At 42.4% G+C, this 15,348-nt stretch overlaps 1 protein-coding gene across 1 annotated transcript in view; it reads left to right on the forward strand.

Annotated features, from left to right (window-relative positions):
- Positions 1-15,348, forward strand: part of LOC115777479 (disks large-associated protein 1-like) — a 93,413-nt gene that overhangs the window by 11,016 nt on the left and 67,049 nt on the right. Inside the window, 2 exon segments of the mRNA XM_030725397.1 lie at positions 8,576-8,738; positions 8,741-8,789. Coding sequence (XP_030581257.1) covers positions 8,576-8,738; positions 8,741-8,789 — 212 coding nt within the window.

Genomic DNA, 15,348 nt, shown 5'->3' on the forward strand with positions numbered 1-15,348 from the left:
TACACAATCGCTAAAATAATCAGTAGTTGCAGCCCTAATGAAATTTGCAACATACCATAAGCCAATGCATCACCTTCTCACACAGAAGCAACAGGATTCAGGTGATAGTTATTGTTGTAAGTAAGTAAAATTTATTTATATAACGTTTTTCACAGACATAAAGGCACTGTACAATAATTAAAACACAATATCAACCTCCCACCCCCCCCACCCCCAGAAAACACTATGTTGAAAACATAATAACATTACCATATTAAAAGAATAAAAATAAAGTCAGAAACCAGAAAGCCTGGTTAAACGAAAAGTTTTCAACTATTTTTTAAATGATGCCACAGAGACAGCTAAATGGAGCTGGAGTGGTAAACAGTTCCAGAGCTTTGGTGCCACTGCCTAAAAAGCTCTGTCCACCCTGGTCCTTAGTCTTGTATGTGGGACAACTAAAAGACTTTGATTTTGTTGTGTGAGAGACTGTTGACTTCTTTTTAAAAAATTATTTTTTAATGTCTTTAAATGCCTAGATAATTTTAAATATCGGATTTATATCGGTATCGGCCGATATCCAAATTTAAAAGATCGGTATCGGTATCGGACATAAAAAAGTGGTATCGTGCCATCCCTAGTTTGAAGTATACTGAGATGTTATTCTTCTTCTTCTTCTTTTTTCCACCCACACTAACGAGCATACTGGGCGACATGGCGAGGGGTTCAGCTTCATCCCAAGAGACATTGAGGGCCTTGAGGTTGTCTATGAAGGTCCGGCACCAAGTGAGCCTTGGACGTCCCCTGCCTCATCAGCCTCCTGGTGGAACCCATGTGAAAGCCTTCTTCGGGATTTGGCTGTCGTCCATACGTATAACGTGGCCAGCGAGTTTTAGACAGCGGCGGGCAATGATCACACTGAGGCTGGACAGCTTGCTGCGTTGCAGCACCTCTTCGTTTTGATGTGGTCAAAGTATCAGATCTTCAATAGTCGTCTGAGGCAACGCTGATGAATACGTCCACCTTGTGCGTAATACTGACTGTCGCTTTCCACATTTTGGAGGTGTAATCACCATCGGAATAATGATCGAGGCCTATAAGCGAAGTTTGATGTTGAGCGAAATGGAAGCAGATGACCGGATATTTCGCATTTGTTCGAAAACAGTTGAGGCCTTGCCAATATAGTGCTTCACGTCAGTCTCTGCTTCTCCATCTCGTCTAATTATGCTGCTGAGGTATGTGAACCTCTCCACTTCTTCAAGGTCTTGCCCACCAGTCTTGATCTTGGGCACACCAGCTTGGTTGCCAACGTGCATGACTTTTGATTCGCGATCTAAGTTTGAAGTTGGACACTGGATGTGGTGCCCGCCTTCTGACAGCAGTGCGATGTCATCCACAAAATCAAGGTCTGTAAGCCTTGTCTGTCCGTCCAGGTTGATGCCTGCGTCCGGCCCGGTCAGGGCTTTCCTCATGACAAAGGAACAAGAAGGGTGAGAGGATACACTCTTGCCTGACGCCGGTCTCGGTGGCGCAGGTGTCGGTGTGACCTGTGTCCATCTTGATGCAGGGTGGCGGTACAGAGACTTGAATTTCGCGGGACGCCATACAGATGAAGGATGTGCCAGAGGACTCTCAGTGGACGCTGTCAAATGCCTTTTTGAAGTCGATGAAGTTGAATGAGAGTGGCCTCTTGTACTCCACGCACTGCTCAGTGATGTTCCTCAGAGTGAATATCTGGTCGGTACATGATCGTCTTCTTCGAAAGCCTGCCTGATCCACGCGTAGGCATTGGTTGGCGGTGGTTTGTAATCATCGAAGGAGCACAGCACAGAAGACCTTCCTGGGACCGAGAGCAGGGTGATGCCTCGCCAGTTTGTGCATTCCATGGTGTTGCCCTTTTTTCATAGTTTGACGATAACACCTTTCTGCCAGTCTTCTGCAATGGCTTCGGTCCGCCAGCAGTTGTTGAATAATCTCGTCAGCGCACTCACAACGACTGGCCCTCCATGCTTCAACAGTTTTGATGCAATTTTGTCAATTCCGGCCACCTTGTTCCTCTTTTGCGCTTTGATTGCCAATCAAACTTCTTGTTCGCTAACGTCACCCATCCTCCACCTGCAGAACTCCTTGTGCTTGCTCTTGCTAGAAATCATACGTGTTGGTGGGGTTCGGCTGGTTCAGCGTTTCTTGGAATTTTTCAACCCAGCGGGCATCCTGCTCTTCTTTGGTCAATAGAAGCGTTCCATTCTTTGTCCTTTAATGCCATCTTCCAGATTCTGGGGAGGTCTTTAGCGATCCGGTATAGAGTGCGGGTGTCGCTCCGTTCAGTAGCTTCCTGAGCTTCAGAGCACTTGTGCTCAAGCCAGTCTTTCTTGTCTTGCCTGCAGCTGCGTTTCATCGGCCAAAGTGGCATACTCCAGTGCCATTGCCTGCATGGTATTGGGGTCTTGATCGCCTTTCTGTTTTGCCTCACTTTGTTGGTTGATAAGGGCTCAGGTCCTGTCTTGGATCCACTGTTCCTTCCGTTTGCCACACCGCCGTCCAATAGCTCCTTCAGCACAGGAAGTTAATGTGTCGTTGAAACTTGTGCATTGTGCTTCCATCTCTGTGACTTCAGTGAGGACTTTGAAACAATTTTGAAGCTGGATCTCAAAGAAAGCCATTTTTATCTTTCAGTTTCTCGGTGGTGAATGGGTGAGCAATTTTGGTCTCTTGCCATGGCTTCTCAGCTTTATCTTTAACTACATGTGGACAAGGTAGTGATCAGAGCCCACGTCGGCACTTCGATGGCTGTCCTCCATCGTTGGCTGATGCATACCTGGTCGATCTCATTGAACGTTCGTCCATCAGGTGATCGCCATGTTTTCTTGTGGATCGTTTGTGCTGAAAGTAGGTGTTCCCAACACAGACAACGTTATGTTCGCAAAACGAGACAAGCCTTTCTCCGTTGTCCGTCAGGCGAGTTTATGATGCGAAAGGCCCAATAATCGATTCAAGGCCCTTGCGGTTGTTGTTGAATTGAGTATTCTAATCCCCAATTATAATCTTTAGGTTGAGCTTCGGGATTTCGTCAATGATGCTTTGCAACACGTCATAGAACTCATCCTTGTCGAATCATCTGCCTCCTCAGTAGGTGTGTATACCTGGACAATGGTTGTCCTGATGTGAGCTGACAAGAATCTCGCCGTGATTATTCGGTTGCTAATTGGTTTCCAACCAATCAAGGCATGGCCCGCTTCTTTGCCAAGGATGAAGCCAACTCCATGAGCGTGGTCAGTGTCATGGCCCGAGTAAACCGTCTTCTTTCCATTTGCCGTCTTTTCTCCACTTCCAGTCCATCTTACGTCACTGATACCCAGAATGTCCAACTGGTATCAATCAAATAGCTCCATAAGCTGGGCATATTGTCCGGTTTGGAGAGAGAGTCTGTACATTCCACATTCCAATCTTCATCATGGATTTCGCGGTGAAGATCGTATCTGTTTTCAGCAATGAACACCACAGTGAATTCCTCCATTGCCGTCATGCTTGTCAAATCCACTTCGCTGCTTTTGCAAATCGATATTCTTCTACTTGTCATTTCTGTAGCAGGTGGGTTTTATGGGGCATGTTGCTAGCCCTGCGCCCAACTCTCCTCCTTCTCATCCAGTCTTGGGAACGGCAACAGCGGTGGGATGTCATGCTTGGAGAGAAAATTCTTCTGAGTTTCTCTAACAAGCGTGCCACATAACGGATGACAATGTTGTTCCTCTTGTCCTTCTTATTCTCCCTAGTTTGTGTTTGTCCTTCTTAGTTGATTTGATGAAGGCCCAGTTGGGATAACCACATGTTTTGAGGGCTTTCTTTACATGTGTGTTTTTCCTTTGTTTCCCTTCTGCCTTAGAGGGAACGCCCGATGTTGCAGGGTGCAGCAAACCATATGTTACGTCCATGGGCCCGGGGACAAGGGAGCAACATATGATCAGGAATCAAACCAAGAAAACAAAAATCATTGGTAAAATAAATAATGTTTATTTACAGGAAAAAAGAGACTAAAACTAGTCAGAACACAAAACAATCTCCAACGGAAGACACCACCTGTCCTGCGAGGGGAAAAGAAACACACCAAACTCACAGTCCAACTAAAGCAAAAAAACCCACAATCCTCCAGAACCCCAGAGCATATCTGTGGTCAGCCCACAGACAGGTCACTCTCCACCACCAATGGAGTAACAAAGCAACTGCATGAGTAACACTGTTGTGCAAACTGAATCTTGACACCACTCTCTCTCTTCTCTCCAGCACTGCCTCCTATCCCACCTCCTTATATCCTGTGTCCTTAATAAGGAGGAAACGCCCCAGCTGTAGAGGTAGAGAGAGAGAGGGAGAGAGAGAGAGAAAGAGACCACAGAGCTATCCCACCTACACACCAATGATAATACGGCACACAGCCGTAACACCATCATTGTATTTGAAATATGTTGTGGTAAGGCAGAGGTCTGAAAGTGCAACCAATTTGATCTGGGGTAAAGCTGGTTCTGTTCTGTAAGGAGTCGTCTTCCTGTAGTCATTTTCTGACAAGTCTCCACCTGCCTCAGTGTGGGTATGCAAGTGAAAAAATGACGTGGCAGTGGCGCAGTGGGTAGGCACTCGCATTGCAGCCGGAAGGTTGCAGGTTTGAGCCCTTTTCCCTGCACTGCGTTGTGTCTTTGGGCAAGACACTTAAACCACATTGCCTAACGGTAGTGCCGGTCTCTGGCTGCATGACCGTAGATGCTCGTCTCTGGATGAGCGATCTGGAACGAACATTTCGTTGTGTGCCTTGTGCACACAATGACAATGAGTTGAATCTAACAAAAGTGAAACCACATTAAAGGACACTATGGTTTCATCTGAGTTTATACTGCTGATACTAATACAGAGTTTATACTAGCTGGCATTTTATTGGTGGTCTTTGAACGTCCCATTTTCTGGAAAGCACCATGAGCTTTGCTCTCAGCCACATATACCCAGACCGTCTCCCTGCCCCCACATCCATAACTTTAGCTGGTCTAATACACTTTAATTTGGTGGTTCAGTACTGCTCCAAAATCTCTAATTTCTTTATATTTTACAGGAAATAGGTGCAGCCATTTACTGAAATATACATGAATGCAGTTTATAAGGTTAAAAATGGAGGCTGAAAGTCAGTATTTGGGGTAACCTCTTTTATTCTTCAGCACAGTCTGATCTCTCTGAGGCAGCTTTCTGTAATTTCTGAAATAGGAACAGCTCTCCAGGCTTCTTGAAGCCTGGAGAGCTGTTCCAGGCTTCTTGAAGGTCATCCAAAGCTCTTCTTTGGATGCTTCGCTCGAAGCTGCGTTCATGGAACTTCTAACAGGAGACTAAAAAGGGTGACAGCTTGGATTCCTCAGTGCAGCGCTACTTTTTAAAAACCTATTTATTTATTTACATACTTAGTTATTAGATTCACTGAAATAAACTGATGAAAAGAATGTTTGGCGATTTGCAGTGGAAAATGTGTGAAAGGTCATACTAATATTTTATCCATCTATTTTAGATCTTCAAATCTTTCTCCACCAGTGGTAGTAGCTTTCTTTTAGCCAGTGAAAATACTTCAGCATGAAATGTAGACAGAACATTTGTGAATCACAGAAGTTAAAGTTTTTGGGAAGAAAGCGCCATCTCTTGGTGACACTCTGCAATTGAGGGAAAGGGGTGTGGTCATGCTGGAAAGTAGATATGCCCAGAAGAGGGAGGGGGACTTCCAGCCGGCTGGCAGCGGCAAGTTTAAGTGTCTGCATCTGTATATCCAGTCCTACATATTTGTTTAATATGTGCATTGAAGGACATATCCTGGTCAAAAATGACTCCAAGATTTCTCACAGTGTTACTGGAGGCCAAAGTAATGCCATCCAGAGTAAGTATCTGGTTAGACACCATGTTTCTAAGATTTGTGGGGCCGAGAACAAGAACTTCAGTTTTATCTGAATTTAGAAGCAGGAAATTAGAGGTCATCCAGGCCTTAATGTCTTTAAGACATTCCTGCAGTTTAACTAATTGATGTGCGTCATCTGGCTTCATTGATAGGTAAAGCTGAGTATCATCTGCATAACAATGAAAATGTATGCAATGCTTTCTAATAATACTGCCTAAGGGAAGCATGTATAATGTAAATAGAATTGGTCCTAGCACAGAACCCTGTGGAACTCCATAATTAACCTTAGTGTGTGAAGAAGACTCCCCATTTACATGAACAAATTGGAGTCTATGAGATAAGTATGATTCAAACCACTGCAGTGCAGTACCTTTAATACCTATAGCAAGCTCTAATCTCTGTAATAAAATGTTATAGTCAACAGTATCAAAGCTGCACTGAGGTCCAACAGGACAAGAACAGAGATGAGTCCACTGTCAGAGGCTGTAAGAAGATCATTTGTAACCTTCACTAATGCTGTTTCTGTACTGTGATGAATTCTGAAACCTGACTGAAACTCTTCAAATAAACCGTTCCTCTGCAGATGACCAGTTAGCTGTTTTACAACTACTCTTTCAAGAGTCTTTGAGAGAAAAGGAAGGTTGGAGATTGGCCTATAATTAGCTAAGACAGCTGGGTCAAGTGATGGCTTTTTCCACCTTGAAGGCCTGTGGTACACAGCCAACTAATAAAGACAGATTGATCATATTTAACACTGAGCATTAATTAATGGTAGGACATCTTTGAGCAGTGTAGTAGGAATGGGGTCAAACAGACCCATTGACGGTTTGGAAGAAGTAACTATTGAAGTTAAGTCCGAAAGATCAATCAGAGAGAGTCTAAGTAAATATGAGCAGTACTGAAAGCAGCTGAACATAAAGATATGCCTTTGAGATGGTTATGAAGATTTTTTTCTCTAAAGGTTAAAACTTTATTTGTGAAGAAAGTCATGAAGTTAAAGGAATATTCGGCTTTTCAGAGCTCTGACTCTTTGTCAGCCTGGCTACAGTGCTGAAAACAAACCTGGGGTTGTTCTTATTTTCTTCAATCAGTAACGAATATTAATATGTCATATCTCTATGGAGGTTTTTTTTCATAGAAGATCTATATTAGGGAGACACCGCTTCCTTGGGGTCACGTTAACAATCCATTAAATTTGTCTTGCATCCACCAAGGTCTCCAAGGTCATCCTGATTATTTATGGGTTAAATTTGACAATAAGCCTTATACCTGAGAAACTATGGCTACATTCACACTGCAGCCTGAAGTGACCCAATTCCGATTTTTTTTTAAATCCGATTTTTTTTTTGCGTGGTCGTTCACATTTCCAAATATATACGACTTGTATGTGATCTGTGTGTAAACTGCAAACGAACCTAAAAGTGTCCTGCATGCACATCTGCCTGCTTAGTTAGAAATATACTGTAGTATATTAGTTTATAATAAGCTTTGTAAATAACTGTGTCCAGTTATTTACAAATCAATACCTGTTATTCATAACCTGCTCCTACATAATGTTTGTGTAATCAAAGTAAACGTGTCCTGCTGCCCTCATTAAAATGTCTCAAAAGTTGTTTAAAAAGAGCAAGGAAAACAAAATGAATATATACAAAATAAAATATTAAAGGCAATGCCGCCCAGAGGATGACCTGCCTTGGTGGAGTTTTGCTTCTTGTTTCTAATGTGTCAAGCCGCACAGCTACTTTCATTTCTCGTGTGCTGCAATTGATTTGTAACCATGTCCACTTCAGTGTAGTAGAAATGAATACAGTTTTGTTTGTGGAGCTTGAAGCACTGAAATATTCATTTAAAAAACTCCTTTGTGACTTTAAACAATAATATATTTGCCTCTCTGGATAATTTACATGCCTTGTTGGAGAGGAGAGGTGGCTGAAATCTTAATGATAAATGTGACAAAATATAGAATAAGAAAATCAAAACTATGTGAGAAGATACATTTAAGAAAATGGGCAACAAAAATCCATGACTTTATTAAGTCACTTATTTAAAAAAAAACTTCCTTCATTACTTTTTCTGTAAAACACTGTTTACACTCTTTACTTACAGAAAGATTCTTATTTTTATACAAATTTGCATATTTTGCCCAGTTCATTTATTTGTTAGTGTAATCACCATTATTATTTGTTCTCAGTGAACAAGGAAGCCCTTAGGTCAGATACATACAGACCCACATCCACTTGAATGCACAAACATGCATTACACACTGTGCTATGCTCATGCATGGGCACAGTTCTGTGTTGGTGAACTAAACTGACTCCTGGAAAGCAGATGCTTGATTTGGCCAAAGAGAAATTTCAGACCGATCTCTACACATATTGTTCCATGCTAATTACCCAACAGACTGTACTGCTGCAGTGTGGGGAAATGTGTATGGATGAATGTGTGTAAGAGGGAGTTATATAAGGAAAATGTCAGCCATCAGTTTAGTACAGTCTGTGTTTTTGGTCAATATGCCTTTTCTTTATTGCATTAAATGTTGTTCTGCATGCTAGCTCTGTTTTAACTGTTTCCATGTACCACCAGGACAGTTTAGTTAGTCAGTGTAGCGGCTGGGACTCAGACAGCAGTGGAGCGGATCCTTGTGACACTGTTTCTCTGCCCTTTTTGCGTGGTCATCAGGTACCTCAGGATGAATGGAGCGGCTTCTCTCCTCTAGGGAAAGAGGATGACATCCCATGTCGGAGAATGAGAAGCGGCAGCTATGTCAAAGCCATGGCTGAGGATGACAGTGGAGACTCCGATGGAAGTCCCAAACCCTCCCCGAAGATCCAGGCTCGCCGGGCCCTACCCTGAAAGCCACACAACCATCTCTGACTGAGATGACCACTTTACAGTAAGCTTTTTCTCTCTGCACCTCTATTCCTCACCAAGGCAGTGATTCAGTAGCTTGGAACTATGGACACATAATGTTTTGCTAACAGTGTTGTCTTCATTTTATTTACTAGCAAATCCCTGTGCCATGCGATATAGGGAACATACATACAAGCATAGATACATATATATATATATCATATGTATATATGTATATATATATATATATATATATATATATATATATATATATATATATATATATATATATATATATCATGTTTGATCATTACTCACCTTTCCTTAGATACAGTTCTATCAACATACTCTCATCTTACTCAGTTCAATTGCTTGTTGATGCAATTATGTAATCAGCCAATCACATGGTAGCCACTCAGTTCATTTAGGGAAGTGGACATGGTCAGGAAGACCTGCTGAGGTTCAATCTGAGCATCAGAACGGGGAAGAAAGGTGATTTAAGTGATCATGACATGGTTGAGTATTTCAGAAACCTCTGACCTATTAGGATTTTCCCACTTGACTATCTCTAGGGTTTACATAGAGAGATTTCCAAAAAAGAGAAATCTCCAAGTGTCTGTTGATGCCAGAGGTCAAAGGAGAAAAGTGGCTAGACTGCTTTGAGGTTTTTGGATGGCAACAGTAAAAGCTGAGCACACAACACATTGAACTTCAAAGCAGATGGGCTACAGCAGCAGAAGACCACACTGGGTGCCATTCCTGAGGCTACAATTCACACAGGCTCACCAAAATTGGAAAATAGAAGATTAGAAAAACATTGTCTGCTTATAATGAGTTTTGATTTCTGCTGTGACATTTAGATGGTAGGATCAGAATCTGGCATAAACAACATGTAATCATGGCTCTATCCTGTCTTCAGGCAATACTCAGGCAGCCTACCAAGTATTGTTGCTGACCCTTTGTGACTACAGTACGTTCATCTTCTGATAGCTCAAATCCTCAAATCATGTCAAACTGGTTTCTTGAACATGACAGTGAGTTCACTGTGCTCAAAAGGCCTTCACAGTCACCAGATCTCAATCCGGTGGAGCACTTTTGGGATGGTCACATCATGGATGTGCAGCTGACAAATCTGCAGCCACTTTGTGATGCTATCGTGCCAGTATGGACCAAAATGTCTGAGGGATGTTTCCAGCGCCTTACTGAATCTGTGCCATGAAGAATTGGGCCCCATTTAAACGACACCACTTCAAAATGAAAACGGTGTCGCTTTGATGCATTTCACCCTTCTGTTTACATGACAACGGAGGGAAAACGATGTGTTTCGGAACGGGGTCCAGTGTGGAGTGTTTCAGAAACGCACCGGCTTGCGTTCTTGTGTAAACGCTTGAAACCGGGGTGATTTGAAAATGGGTGACTCGCACATGCGCACTATGGTTGCGACGGCCACAGTTTTTCGCGCATGCGCAAAGTGATAAACGGTACTCACAGATTCACGAGTGCTTCTTATGCTTTTCTTGTGTTTTTACTGTTTTGTAATTCAGCGTTGTGTGCACCAGCGATCCAACCTCATCGTCAGTCCACACAAAACTTCTCACATTGGCCGTTTTGTAAGTAATGAACAATTTGCTGCGCTTCCTACTGTGTCACTCCACTAGTGAGGGTCGGTCGCGAACGATCCGGCTCTAAGAGCCAGCTCTTTGAAGTGAACGACGGGAGCCGGCTCCTGATAGTGAGCCGTTTCTTTTTTTCTTTTCGTTGGTTTCCTTTTTTTTTTTTTTTTTTTTGTGGAAGCCGCACGTGATTGGTTAAGATGAATGGTAGCAAATGATCGTCTGTACTGAGCGGGAGGGGTGGGTCCAGGGACACATTGCACAGTGAGTAAACAAACACCAGAGAGGGAGGGGCTCCTGCAAAATGCGCACGGAGACAGGAAAGGGCCAGAGGAAGCTGCGCGTTACATAGAGGCTACACACGAGAACGTGAGGAAAATGAGTGATGGAAAGCGTAGCAAAGACTGGACACATTTGAACCTTATACCTCCACACATGTCGAACCAGACACAGCGTACTTCAAAAGTGCCGGCGTTTGCGGACTTCCGGTCACATATACCGTAATACCACTACATGACTGTGAAGTGTAATTTCTGAGCGTTTGAATTTTTTCGATAGCACGAATGGTCGCAGAGTTAAGGTGAAAAGCCAGCTGATCAAGTTCCTTTGACCAGCTGACTCTGGTGAGACCGTGATTCAGCAGCGATCGCCTGGCGTTAAAGGATTATTCTGATAGACAGAGTGTAGACTGCAAATTTAAAATTTAATATCGAGTAGGCTGCACAAACAACCTACATAGGTATACTGTATAAGAATTGTTCATCCCTCAGTGTAATTAGAAGAACAAAACAGGGCAGGTCATCAGGCAGGAGAAACAGGATCAACTCCTCAAAGGCCCTTGTTTTTTCTGATTTCCAATCTTTTGTTTTATAATTTGTATTTGGAGCACTTTATTATATGTTGAGTATATAAAGAAATGTTTGATATAGGCCTAATGTATGTTTTTACATTAGTAATTCATTTACACTTTTTAAAAAAAATTAAAATCTAAGGAGCCATTTGGCAGCCAAAAGAGCCGGCTCTTCTTTGGGAGCCGAGCCTAAAGAGCCGGGCCTCTGAAAAGAGCCGGAATTCCCATCACTACACTCCACGCGTGTCTTGCGTAAACAAACTTTGCAAAGAGAAAACCAACGCCAACTTGTGGCGTTTTCATGTGTCATCGTGTAAACACAGATCGTTTCTGAAACGCTATCGTATAAACGGAAGGCTGAAACGCATCAAAACGACACCTTTTCCAGTGGAAACGGCATCGTGTAAACGGGGCCTTAGGCAGTTCTGACAACAGGGGGTCCAACCTCGCACTAACAATGTGTTACGAATGAAGTGACCACTGAATGTAAATCTCCTTGATAAGGCAAAGTTTGATGCTGGCAGATTCCAGTTTTCCTCTGGGTAATGTCTGTGTTCTTTGGTCCATCTCAATCGTTTTTCTTTATTTGTGAACCTGTATGTATTCTTTCTTTTTTTTTTTTGCACTCCCAGTAAGTTGCAAAAAAACAAAACAACATGATAGAACACAATGTTATCTGTCATTTTGGCATATATTGGTTTATCACCAAGTGTTGTGTCTAATTTGGCTTACATAATAATAATAATGCATTAGTCTTGTATAGTGCTTTTCAAGGTACTCAAAGACGCGTTACAATTTCATGCACTATTTGTTCACACCTCAATCATACTTGGTGGTGGTAAGCTGCTAATGTAGCCACAGCTGCCCTGGGACAGTCTGACAGAACCGTGGCTGCCAATTTGCGAAAACAGCCCCTCCGACCACCACCAAACACACAACCACATTTACACTTACGCAATGTGGGTTAAGTGTCTTACATGTACAGTTATTGTGAAAAATGATCTTAAAATTAAAATGAACAGCTTGTAGAAAACTGTTTCTGCTATTCATCACGTTTCATACACAATCATAAACAAACTCCTTACATTCTCTATGCATCACTTTGCTTTGACTATCCATCCATCAATCCATCCATCCATCCATCCATCCATCCATCCATCCATCCATCCATCCATCCATCCATCCATCCACGTTCTTCTGTTTATCCGGGGCCTGGTTGCGGGGGCAGCAGCCTAAGCAGAGAAGCCCAAGCCTCCCTCCCCACAGCCACCACCTCCAGCTCATCTCGGGGAAACCAAAGTGTTCCCAGGCCAGCCGAGAGATATAATCGCTCTAGTGTATCCTTGGTCTACCCCGGGGCCTCCTCCCAGTAGGACATGCCCAGAACACCTCACCCAAGAGGCCTGCAGGAGACATCCTAGTCAGATGCCTGAACCACCTACACTGGCTCCTTTTGATGTGGGGGAGCAGCAGCTCTACTTTGAGCCCCTCCCAAATGGCTGCAGTCCTCATCCTATCTCTAAGAGAGAGGACAGCCACCCTTTGGAGGAAGTTAATTTCTGCCGCTTGTATTCATGATCTTTTTCTTTCAGTTACTACACTGTAAACCCAGATTTTGATTCCACTTAAAAATATTGAGTTCATATTACTTAAAATTGCCCAGAATGTGAACATTACTTGTTAATGCTGAGTAGACTGTACTTTGTGATGGTCTATTTTATTGTAATCATGTGTTTGAGTTCAAACAACTTAATATCATCAAGTTTTGCACCTGCTAAAAATCTAGTTTATACCAGTTTTAACAGACTGCGTTAATGCGCAGCTGCATGGTGGGATGATGGTTAGCACTGCTACCTCACAGGCAGAATACTATCTAGAAGGTCTTTTTACCAAATTTAAACAGACACAGTTCAACACTGTAAAAAATATTTGTGTTACTAGGCAGCATAGTGGCGTGGTAGTTAGCACTGCTGCATCACAGCTGGAATAGCTATCTGATAGGCTGGGTTCAGTTCCACCTTAGCCTGAGACTCTTTCTGTGTGGAGTTTGTATGTTCTCCCTGTGTCTGTGTGGGTTTCCTCACACAATCTGAAGACATGCAGTTACTGGGGTTAGGTTAATTGGTCTCTCTAAATTGCCCACAGGTGTGAATGGTTGTCTGTGTCAGCCCTGCAACAGGCTGGTGACCTGTACGGGGTGTACCCTGCATCTTACTGCCTTGTCAGCTGGGATAGGCTCCAGCCCCCACCACCCCCACACAATCATGAAAAGGATAGGGGGATTGATTGATCCAAAGACGTTTTATTTTTTCATGAACTATAAAAGATAAGTTTGGGTCAATTAGAAAAGGGAATTTAGTTCAATTGGAAATGGAGTAGTGCTTACTTAACAGGCTGAGTTAAATGAACTGTTTCATTACTTAAAAAATTTAAGGCAACGAGTTACCTTGGTTTTTTAAGCAGATTCAACTTATCCGGGTTTACAGTGTATCCAAAGCTAATGACCATAGATGAGGGGTATGAACGTAGATCGACCGGTAAATCAACAGCTTCACTTTCACGCTGTCATGATCTTGGGCCGTATGCCCAGCATTTTGTGTTTTCCTTCTTATGATTTGGTGTTATGGTGTTTCTTAGTTTATTCATTTAGTGTCTGAGTTTGTTTTGTGTTCCTTATTTGTTAGTTATTCATAGTGTTCCCTTTGTGGTACCCCTGTGTCTGTCCTGTCCCTCTGTCATGTCTCTGGTCTTAAGTGTTTTGTTCTGTAGTTATTTCCTGTGGAGTGTGTCAAGTCTGTGTTTTTGTCTTGTCTAGTTGTTTTATTTTGTCAGTTTCTGTCCCTTGTGCTCTGTTTAGTTTTACTTCCTTTTCTTGTTTGTGTAATTAGTTTCAGCTGTGCCCTCATCTGTCGCCCATTCCCCTATCACCCCTGTTTTGTATTTATAGTCACAGTCTTCTCTTTGTCGTTTGTTGGATTGTTGTTGTTTTTAGCTGTGTCTGCTCTCTGGCTCCGTTTCCCCTGATATTTTCCAGTTTATTCTCAGTTTACTTTGTATCTCAGTCCATTTTTGCCATTGCATGTTTTATTTCAATAAATCCTCCATTACCATCATTCCTACCTGCCGTCTCCAGAGTCCTGCAATTGTGTCCTGACCTCCATTCACAGCCACACAGCCCAGTCACACACCGTGACACACACTCAGCTCCCTCTTTACCACGACAGACCGGAGAAGCGTCCGCATCACTGCAAATGCAGCCCCAATTTGTCATTTAAACCTTTTAACCCTCCACTCCAAAATCACCAAAAACGCATGAAAAAGCATACCCAATTAAATCAGCTGCTGTTCCTGAACTCTTTGGAGCACATGCAAAAGCTTGGTCTCTTTGTGAAGAAGACAAGCTATATTTTTCATTTTTGCAGTCAAAAATGCTGTAACTGTAATGAGAATGTAGCTATTAAGTTTGTAACACAGAAAAATTAGACAACTTTTGCCTCGTCTATATTTTTCCTGTTTGTTTTCATGTAAGTTCACACTGAGTGTAGAAGGTATGGACTGGAAAATACAGTCATCAATGAGGCTCTAATCAAAGATATTACCCTGAGGAATCCTCTGCTATTTACAAAGTTATTGATAGTACAAATTAATTATAATTATAGACATATAAATCAGAGGTTGACCCAATTTGTAAAAGAAGGAAAATGTTAGGCCTTCATTCACAACCCCCCCAGTCTATTTTCAGTGATTCCTTCACACACACAAAATAAATAAATTGTATATTGATCAAAAGTTACAGTAAATGTAAACACTACATATACACATAAAATAAAAAACCACAAACCTCCCAATAGTTCTTCTCTGATACACAACTTATAACCCCCTCCCAAACAAATACCCCCACAAACAAAACTTACACAAAGCATAAAGCTTTTTGTAAAACTTTAGACACTTACTGGTCAAAAAAAGCTCTGAGCTGTGTCCTCCTCATCCTGCTGTAATAAACGTAATATAGACCCCCGTGAAAGCCTCATCGAGACCTATAACAACCTTCCCTGCCCCCAACACAGCTCTTGTAAATTTCCATATGTAAAGCACACACACAATATAAGTGGCGCAACAACAGTATACGGTGATACTTT

The sequence above is a fragment of the Archocentrus centrarchus genome, unplaced genomic scaffold (assembly GCF_007364275.1).
Source record: "Archocentrus centrarchus isolate MPI-CPG fArcCen1 unplaced genomic scaffold, fArcCen1 scaffold_54_ctg1, whole genome shotgun sequence".
In the NCBI taxonomy this organism is placed as follows: domain Eukaryota; kingdom Metazoa; phylum Chordata; class Actinopteri; order Cichliformes; family Cichlidae; genus Archocentrus; species Archocentrus centrarchus.